Source organism: Populus trichocarpa, chromosome 12, assembly GCF_000002775.5.
Source record: "Populus trichocarpa isolate Nisqually-1 chromosome 12, P.trichocarpa_v4.1, whole genome shotgun sequence".
Classification (NCBI taxonomy): Eukaryota; Viridiplantae; Streptophyta; class Magnoliopsida; order Malpighiales; family Salicaceae; genus Populus; species Populus trichocarpa.
The window spans coordinates 12,469,651-12,479,933 of record NC_037296.2 but is presented as its reverse complement, the minus strand read 5'-3'; the positions used below and the strand labels follow the sequence as shown (position 1 = coordinate 12,479,933).

The window sequence follows — 10,283 nt, the reverse complement described above, 5'->3', positions numbered from 1 at the left end:
TATACCTTTAAAATTGAAGTGATTGATCATGCTATTACAATTTAGTGTTGTGTGCTGACTTCTGCATCCACCAAATTTTTGCGTTAGCCTCTTTCCTCCAAGATTAGTGAGTCTCAACCAATTGGAGATGAGCACACCGTCCAAATGTGCAAGAGTTTCTTCCACGTGTAGATGATCAATTTGAGCTTCATTCACCAATCACTGCCCAACATTTCATATTTGTAAATTGCAAATCTAATGGTTGTTGCCACAGTACTTTGCCGACGAAAATCTTGGGAACTCGAAAGTGTGTTTGTTGCAGTTTTGTGGTTTAAAAAAAAAATAAGTTTTTATAAAATTTGGTTAGAAGTGGCAGTTGGATTTAGATATGTTTTTAGTAAAAATTATGGTTGAAGTTTATGTGTAATGAAAAATATATATAAAATGTTTGGTGGAAGTGTGATTGTGATTGTTTTTCAAAGTATTTTTTATTTGGAAATGCATTAAAATAATATATTTTTATTTTAAAAAAATTATTTTTTATATCAGCATATCAAAATGATTTGAAAACGCAAAAAAATATATCAATTTGAAGCAAAGAAAAAAATAAAAAAAATTTAATTTTTTTCAAAAACGCTTTTGAAACGCAAAAACAAACAAGATTTTACGAAACTTAGTTAAAAAAAATGTAAAAACTGCTACACAAAAACTATGTTTCAAATTCAATTTTTTAATGAGCCCAATAATATAAAATATAATTTAATTTGTTATCAAATATTTTAATGTGTTTATGTGACTGTAAACATAAAAACCGATAAAAAACAAACATAGGTCATGGCCTATGCGTGCATTAAATGCATCAAAATTTTTGATATATATGGTCCATTCTTTTTGCAAGGTTAAAAAAACTTGATCTTGTACCGAATAACATTCAACTTATTCTTTTTGTAGACGTTATAACAGTCCATTTCATCTTGAACTAAATGGGTCATGGCTTTTTATATATATATATATAATTTTATTTCCACTCTTTTCCATTTCTTATGAGATTTTGTTTGGTTCGTTTACTTAATTAGATAGAATTTTAAATTTACAATTCTCATTTTCTATGATAATAAGCATTAATGGAAGTAGATTTTTAGAGTTCACGCGAGCTACTTTTTCAAAATTTATTTTTATTTAATTATATAACAATTAAAATGAATATTCATAAGAAGATAATAATTTCAATTATGGAGAAAAAAATATGTTCTTGCATTATTGTAATTTTTTACAAACATTTATTTGAATTGTCTTTATTTTTAATTAAAAAAACCATGTTACTAATAATAAAGACTTGTTAATTTTGTTAAAAAAAAAATACACAAATAAAAAAAGAAATCTTGGCTAAAAAAACACAAACTTTCTTCCAGAATTTGAATTGTTATTTTTTATTTTTGAATATGATCAATTTTAATTGTCAAAGTTTAAACAAATCTTTGGGCAAGCATGAACCGAGTATGATGTGCGGATATGGCTTTGGTATGGTTTTAAGGGTGGAATGTGTTAGAAAATAATATAAATCATATCTTGAAATTTTACTTAATAGTTTAAGCTATTGGATCGAAATAGTTTTTTTGACAGAATATACCGTGATAGAGATATAATATTTTGGAGAAAATTCTCAAACCCTTAAAGATAGTCTTGGTTATTATATATATCACCAACCTATTTTCATCCCAATTAGGTCCTTAATCATTGATGAATTAATTCTCAATTAGCTCTTTCCTAATTAGCTCTTAACGAACAAAATCGTAAGTAATTACCTGAAACTCACATGATTTTTTTCTCTTTAAAAACCCAATGAATTCTCTAAATTAAATCCTTGTTTTAGATAATATAAAAGTCATGTGATAAACCAGATTATATAAAAAGTCTTCGTTCTATCTCGTGAGAGAGATTTTAGTAAATCCATTAATTTTTAATGAAATAAGAAGAAATTATATGATTTCAATGTGACAATTGAAAATCTAAAACTTAATCTAGATGAAAAATATAGTTTGGCCATCTATAGATGGGTTTGCTATAATATTTTCTACCGGTTAATTAGCCAAGGCAGTTGGTGGTTTATATTTGGTATTTGCTTAGCCAAAGTTACTTGTCATTAATACTTGTACAAGATTCTATTTGGTGAAGGTGAGACTCTCTGATGTTTAAATAAATATTTTTTTAGAGAAAAAATACAAAAATATTCTAGAAAAAGATGCTCTGAAAATATAAATATAATAGATAATTAGAGATTGTGAACTTTTTTTATGAAGCTCTCATGGTATATTTATAACCCATAAATCTTGTCATTTTGTAAAAAGTAGGTCTTACCGTGTAATTATCCTAATAACATTTAATGGGGGATATATATCCCTTACCTGATAAGAATATGGCGGGTTATTGAAGGACTTTTTAAGAAGATGTAGGGAGAATAGAGTTTAAGATATCAAGTGTAGCTAAACCTATATAAATTGAATTCTTCCCCGAGGTTAAACTCAAAGGAGGTTGGTCACACCCTTGAACATGCCATGAGAGGATGATAATTATCTTGGACTTGATTGACTGTCAAGTTCAAACGTCTTGGGTCTAACATACATGCCATACTCATGCTATCTTGGGCTTGGCACATTGCCAAATGCAAACGCCTTGAGTCTAACATGCATGCCATACTCATGCTATCTTGGGCTTGACACAGTGTCAAGTGCCAAGCGTATTGGACTCGGCTAACTATCACATCCAAGTATATTAGCGTGTCAAACTCATGTTACTTTGAACTTGTCATATTATTATACATTTAAAATAAATAAATAAAATAAAATAAAATAAAAATTTAATAAAATTTACTCATCACCATCCTCGCTATCTTCTTTCTTTATAACTGGCCAGCCGACCTGACCTGTTGTCCCATCTCGCCTCATCTAACCCGATACGCCATCCCCTAGTAACGTAGCTATGGAGTGATATTTTGACTTTGCAGCGCCTTTAATTGATGCGTCGGAATCTAGAATTGCCGGGTACTTAGTTCGTTAATGACGGCAACCTATCCTTTGTAGGCCTTGCCCAGTAACAAACCCCCGCGTGTCATTCGTGCCTCAGCCTAACCCCTTGCTATAATACTACAAGCTCATTTTTATAACCTATGCAGTAAACCGACTCGCCTTTCTTCGACAAACTAGAAAAACAAAATTCCTTCTTTCAATCGGGCAACAACAGATCAAGGCACGAAAACCTTTTTTTTTTTTTTTTTTTTTTCTTACAGTACAAAAAAAATTGTAACAATGGAGGCACGTAAATTAAGGGAAGAGAGAAAAGGGATCATTATTTTTGTAATTCATCACCCCCTAATTAAAATTATTATATAAAAATTCTTTAATAACACTTTTAAAAACAAATTAGAAGTATTTTTAAAAGTATTAAATTATCAAATCTTCTAATGCAATTCATGTCTAAATTCATGTTCTTGCAAAGCATAAATCTTGATATAATTTCACAAATAAATCAAGTTATCATGTATCAAACTCAAGAGAAGAATTAAATGACAGTTTTTTTATTAAGAATATTAATTTTAAATAGAGATTATATATAGTTATATATTTTAATAAAATAAAATCTTTGTATACATTTGCTGGCTTAATTTTTAGGTATTGAAATTTATGTCTACAACACCAGCAAGATACGTCTGGATCTTGATCAAGCTGTTATTTTTCCAAATAATCTACAATATTTTCTCTAGTCCGGAAGCATGTCATCACAATCGGCACTAATGAAATATCCTGAAGGTTGAAGCTGTTTTTGAATTTTCGTTACATGTAATGCTGACTGACTTTCTGATTCATGCTAAAAAAAATTAGAACGGACACCAACTAATTTGGAGATGAGATTTAGGCAACTCATTCTTGAAGTGAATTTACTGGAGCATGGTTAATAACCAAGTACCAACAAAATTAAATTAATAAAAATGGACACTCTCTGCTTGCTGATTAAGGAAATGACAGCAGGAACTGAGAATTGCAGCTCCAAAATGATCATATTCTAGCTGCAGAATGAACTAGAAATGCCTTTATTGATCGTATTCTAGCTGCAGAATGAACTAGAAATGCCTTTAAATTTACAATTCTCATTTTCTATGATAATAAGCATTAATGGAAGTAGATTTTTAGAGTTCACGCGAGCTACTTTTTCAAAATTTATTTTTGTAATTATATAACAATTAAAATGAATATTCATAAGAAGATAATAATTTCAATTGTCGCACGTGTATAGTGTCGCGGCGAAAACATCCATCCTCATATTCTGTTATCTTCTATCTATCTGGCAAATATTAGGAGACAAGAAATTCTTGTCTCTTATCAATGAAAAACTGGAATGAGAGTCGTCATCTAGTATTTTGATCACTAGGAACTCTAACTGGTCTTAGAGATCGGGTACAAGGACTGATTGCGTAAAGGAAAGGAATTGGCACCCCAAATACACCTTACCTAATGTAAGCTGCATTGTTTTATTGTCTAATAAAATATAAGGTCTTGTCGTGTTTTCTAGTTGTTGGTCCGTCTATGGTTTAAGAAAAGTCCTTCTTGGTAAGGAGATTCTTATCTTATCGGGTAATTATGATATCAACAAAAGAATTTAATATCTGAAATACGTCTTACGTATAAGGTCGTAACCTCAGATATTAAAAGAAAACAAAATAATATTTTTTGGAATTTTTAAAATATTGGCCTAATTCTCGTGATTTTTTTTTATTTTTTTGAGAGATTTGGCCGTATGCGTGAAAAAAAAAATATTTTTTATTTTTTTGATGAAAATCAGGTATTTTAATAATGAGTTTGTATTTTTATAGTATAAAAATACAAACCAGTACTAAGTAAAATTTAGTAAAAAAATATGCAGGAAAATCATATATTTTTTTAAAAATTTCCGAAGAAATTTTTTTTCCAGGTCCAGCCAGCCTAGTCTGGTCACTTGGCCATGCCAGTGACCAAGACCCAACCATCCATGCACGGGTAATGTTTTACGCGTGCATGAACAGTGTGAAGGTAATTAAATTACCTTCGCACTGTTCACCCTCCTTCTTGCAGATAGCAAGAACGAAAAAAAAAACAGATACTGCAACTGATGATTTCAGGTATTGGCTTCCTTACGTCTTTTTTTTTTTTTATATATATATATACACTAACATGCATCATTTATATTACAGAAACTAAGAATGGAAATGAACGTACCTGGTTTTGGATAAAGGAGGCCGATGATTGTGCTGACCTACTCTACTGGGTTCGTGATTCTGGACAAGGAATTAAAGCCTATGGTGATGCTGGCCTCCTCTGCTGGTTCCCTGGTTCTGAAAAAAAGTGAAGCCGCTGGTGATGGTGGCTTCCTCTGTTATTTCCTTCGTTCTGGAAGAGTAAAGAGCAGATGGTGGCTCAACTCCTCTGTCGGTGTCGCGTTTTCTGACGGTCACTCGGCTCCTCTGTTGGTTTCGCCTTCTCTCTGCTTTCTCTCTTCCTGCTCACTCCCTCTGCCTCTCTCTTCTTTACACTCTCTTCTTTTCCTTTTGTCTCGTTGCCTTCTCCCTTTTCTCCCTTTCTGTCCCGTTCTTTCCTCCTGTTTTCTCTTCTTCTCCTCTCTCGTTCCTCCCCCACTCCAGTGCAGTACATCCTCTGGCTTTTATAGCCAGAGGATGCAGGCGTTTTCTCTTTTTTGTTGCAGGGATGGAGTAAAGGCCGGCGTGCATCATGGTAGCCGTGAAACATGCCCCCTTGATTGAAGCAAATCGCGCCTTCGCCGCTGCAAACGTTTCTCGGCCAGCTCACGTAACGTCTTCTAAAGAAGACAGTAAACAGTGTTGAATAAAACGGCACCGTTTTGTAACTTTAAATGATATTTCCGATTTGGTCCTTGGATGTTAATGCAATTTTGTAATCAAGCTCCCGGACAAATTTTAATTAGATCCCTTTATGTTAGCGCATGTTCCGGTTTCGTCCTTGGTTTTGGATTGTTTCAATTAAGTCCTTAATTGGCCATCAAACTTCAATAATTATGCAATTAAGCCCCTGATTTGGCCAAATCAACTCTTCAAAATTATAATTGGACCCCATAACTTTAATTTCTTCCAATAAAAACCTAAATGGATTTAAAAATCAAATTTTCTTGCAATCAAACCCTCCATAAATTCAATTAGACCTTAGATAAAATTTAATTGAGTTCATAAACATCTGATTTTGAATATATATTTTTTAAAATTAAATTTTCTTTGCCAACACGACTCTCATCAGTTAACGATAAACTGTCAAATTTCAACCTTTTGTATTTTTAAACCTCCTCAATTAATTTTTGGTTATTTTTCAGCATTCCAGCATCCTTTTCTCGCTTCTATTATTTTTTTTGATATATTTTTTTATTTTTGTGTGGGAATCCAAAAATGGATAACAACATCAATTATGGAGAAAAAATATGTTCTTATTATGTTCTTGCATTATTGTAATTTTTTACAAACATATATTTGATTTGTCTTTATTTTTAATTAAAAAAAACCATGTTACTAATAATAAAGACTTGTTAATTTTGTTAAAAAAAAATACATGAATAAAAAAGAAATCTTGGCTAAAAAAAATACAAACTTTCTTCCAGAATTTGAATTGTTATTTTTTTATTTATGAATATGATCGATTTTAATTGTCAAAGTTTAAACAAATCTTTTGGCAAGCATGAAGCGAGTATGATGTGCGGATATGGCTTTGATATGGTTTTGATGGTGGAATGTACCGTGGTAGAGATATAATAATATTTTGGAGAAACCTTGTAAATTCTCAAACCCTTAAAGATAGTCTTGATTATATATATCACCAACCTATTTTCATCCCAATTAGGTCTTTAATCATCGATGAATTAATTCTCAATTAGATCTTTCCTTAGCTCTTAACGAACAAAATCGTAAGTAATTACTTGAAACTCACATGATTTTTTTCTCTTAAAAAAACCAATGAATTGTCTAAAATCCTTGTTTTAGATAATATAAAAGTAATGTGATAAACCAGATTATATAAAAAGTCTTCATTCTATCTCCTAAGTAGGGATAAGTAAAAAAGCTGAAAAATTGATTAAACCGAGAAAATAATAATAAAAAAAATAAAAAAAACCAAACCGTAAAAAAAAACTGATTAAGATTAAAAAAACCAACCGGTTCAGTTTTGGTTTTATAAGTATGAAATTGAAAAAACCGAACCGAACCCAAATAAAAAAAAAAACCGAGCCAAACTGGAAAAAAATCAAGCCAAACCGAGTCAAATTGAAAAAACTAAGCCAAACCAATTTGAACCGATTTATGTCCTTAAAAAACAAACCGAATCAAAACCGGTCGATTTGAACCGGTTTTAGTTTTTTTTTTTTAAAATTCAGTTTGGTTATTTTTTTTATAAAAACCTAATCAAATCGAAAATAATTACCTCTACATCGTGTGAGAGATTTTAGTAAATCCACTAGTTTTTAATGAAATAAGAAGAAATTATATGATTTTCATGTGACAATTTAAGAATCTAAAACTTGATGGAGATGAAAAATATAGTTTGGCCCTCTAGCTAGGTGGGTTTGCTATAATATTTTTTACCGGTTAATAGGCATGGAGCTTGGCTGCATACCTAACCTATTATCATCCTAATGGTAATTTGCACATGCGCAGTACTAATGGAGTAATGGTTGAAGATTAAATCTGAAGTCCCATAATATCAAAATTTTTATTTTTTTCTTTCAAATTTATTTAAATCTTTAATAACTTTGCAACATTTAATACGAACATAGAATTATACAGCCGTTTCATAGAAACTGAAATTTGCTGCGTGAGGTGCTCTAAAGATTTTAGGTTCCCAGCTGTTTCATTTATTTTTTCTTAATGCATATATATAGGAAGGAGGCCTTTCCTATGCAGCCTTCTTGAGATTCCTTGGTGCAGAGGACAATAGCCAGTGGAGACACCATTCCAGGACTTCAGGACAAAGCAGCTTGAACAGGAAAAGTATCCCTACCCATGATGGCTCTACCAAGTACCTGTCTCCACGGCAAGCGCTGTCCACAATTGCTTTAGCACAATCCTCAGTTGATTCAATTGGGATGCTTTCTATTTTAGCCTGACAAATTAAATGAAATTAAGAAACAATGAGAAAACAGAAGGGGGGAAATTCAATCTGTGTAAACTAGTGGAAATTAGCAAACCAAATCGAAAGCAATAATATTGCTCCAACTGCAAATTAAGTGGTTCATAGCAAACAAGATATATACACTTACTGTAATAAATTAGATAGTGATATCTTATCTCTAAGAGTAGCCTACCTTTGATCGGAACTCGCCTGAGGTCATTTCTGACTTCACAAGCCCAGGAGTCACAATTGTTATTCCAATATCTGAACCAAATTCAATCCTCAGTGATTCATACAGGCTTATTAAGGCTGCTTTGCTTGCCTGAAGGCATATTAGACACACAAACTGATCAGTCGCTCAAAGTAAATTAATGGAAGACTCAAGATTTAAATCTGTTCACTAAGAATGTTTCTTAATTACACCGTATATGCTTGCTCCTGGACTTTGGAAACGTCCAGCAGCTGAAGAGATGACGATAATTTTCCCTTGACTTTTTCTGAGGTATGGAACTGCAAAATAAGTGCCATACACCGAGCCCCAGAAGTTTGTGTCCTACAAAAGACATCGAACGTGAAGTCTCTTCATCTAACAGGCAACTTCAACAAATTATGATACTCATATTATTCCTTTTCACAATTATAATTTAAATCATTATTAAATCTGTTCCGTTTTAATAGGTTAATATAAAAAATATAAGATTGAAACATATTGATACAAGTCATATTTCTATTTAAATCGGATAAAATATTATCAAACTCATTTAGGTAGTGTTTGACATTGTGTTTTGGAAGCGCTTTTGAAAAAATTAACATTTTTTTTATTTTTTTCTTTACTTCAAATTAATATTTTTTTGATATTTTTAGATCATTTTGATGTGCTGATGTTTAAGATAATTTTAAAAAAATAAAAAAAATATTATTTTAATGTGTTTTAAAATAAAAAGCATTTCAAAAAACAACTACTATCATATTTTTAAACATATTTATTTAATCGTCAGCACCAGGCCCAACCAATTCAACAAAAAAAAAAAAAAAAAAAATGAAAAGTGTGATGTTGTGTTTTAATAAAAATCAGTCAACTTGTTGACATGTTGATCCGGTTATCATTATACTTTTATTAGTTCCATGAGTCAAAACAAATATGATTTAAATAATAAATAAAACTTAATAAAAAGAGAGATATGTGAAGATCATGCATCTTCAATCATGTACCACTACAGAATTCAAATCAGATATGTTGGGAGCTTCTTCTAACAAGCAAACACAAGAAATCCCAGCATTATTCACCAGATGATCCACTGCAGCATTTGTAGCCAATGCATCAACACAGGATATAATACTGATTAAATCGATCTCAAGTTTTTCTTCTAATTAACGCAATATTCAAGAATTGAAAGGAAACTCTACTTACACTGTCCAAAATGTCTTATTGCCTCATCAACAAACCTCTTGCAATCTTCAACCTTGGAAACATCTGCACGTATCATTATAACATCTGGCGAACCCATCTTCCTGGCTTCACTTGCAACTCCTCGAAGACGATCTTCTCTTCTAGCAACGAGTGCTAAACGAGCTCCTCTCCTTGCATATTGGTATGCAATTTGCTTAAAAACAATAAAAAAATCAATATGTATGTTATTGCACAACGTAGGTCGTGTATAACAGAAATAAACTTTGATCGATTATGTTATGGACTAACCTCACCAATGCCGGAAGATGCTCCAGTTATAAGCACTACTTTTCCGGCCACGTCTTCGCTGTATGCAGTAAATCCTTTTATGAGACCAAGAAACTTGAGAACAAGATATGGTGGCAAGATTAAAAGAAGCACAATGAGTGCTATAGGAGGAAGTAAAATATTCATTAACTTTCTAGTCATATCCATAGCTTTGCAGCAGTATGGAGAAGCAGAATTGTTAATATTTCCCTGCTTGAAAGGAAATAAGAGAGCATGTTTATACTCCTGTCTTCATGAATAAGTCAACGTATATGCATGGTTAATTTTAATAAACATTTTCATACGGATCACCAGAACGAGCAGCATGCATGTTATGATGTGTTAAAAATTTAATAACTAGCCTAGGAATAAGGCTTACGAGTAGGAGAATTGAGCCTATAATCTTTTTTATTCTCATCTTTTATATTCTT

At 31.6% G+C, this 10,283-nt stretch overlaps 1 protein-coding gene and 1 long non-coding RNA gene across 2 annotated transcripts; one reads left to right on the top strand and one right to left on the bottom strand.

Moving 5' to 3' along the window:
* Positions 1 to 4,901: 4,901 nt before the first annotated feature.
* Positions 4,902 to 5,966, top strand: LOC112323504 (uncharacterized). The gene is made up of 2 exons (XR_002976939.2): positions 4,902 to 5,131; positions 5,204 to 5,966. It is a non-coding gene; the product is annotated as an uncharacterized LOC112323504 (long non-coding RNA).
* Positions 5,967 to 7,725: 1,759 nt separating this feature from the next.
* LOC18103815 (11-beta-hydroxysteroid dehydrogenase A) lies at positions 7,726 to 10,123 on the bottom strand. Its single transcript, XM_024582303.2, has 6 exons — positions 9,835 to 10,123; positions 9,547 to 9,739; positions 9,348 to 9,433; positions 8,557 to 8,688; positions 8,329 to 8,457; positions 7,726 to 8,126 (listed from the first exon to the last, which is right to left on the bottom strand). Exons 1-6 carry the CDS (start codon positions 10,018 to 10,020, stop codon positions 7,920 to 7,922), a joined length of 933 nt encoding a protein of 310 aa, XP_024438071.2. The 5' UTR covers positions 10,021 to 10,123; the 3' UTR covers positions 7,726 to 7,919.
* Positions 10,124 to 10,283: the final 160 nt, after the last annotated feature.

Bases quoted from the DNA above. Each gene is read 5' to 3' on its own strand.
- LOC18103815 (XM_024582303.2), bottom strand. From the start codon at position 10,020: ATGGATATGACTAGAAAGTTAATGAATATTTTACTTCCTCCTATAGCA. The intron at 9,434-9,546 runs GTAAGTAGAGTT...CAAATGCTGCAG, and splicing joins AATAAGACATTTTGGACAGT to TGGATCATCTGGTGAATAAT. The intron at 8,689-9,347 runs GTACATGATTGA...TGTCTTTTGTAG, and splicing joins CTGATTTGAATTCTGTAGTG to GACACAAACTTCTGGGGCTC.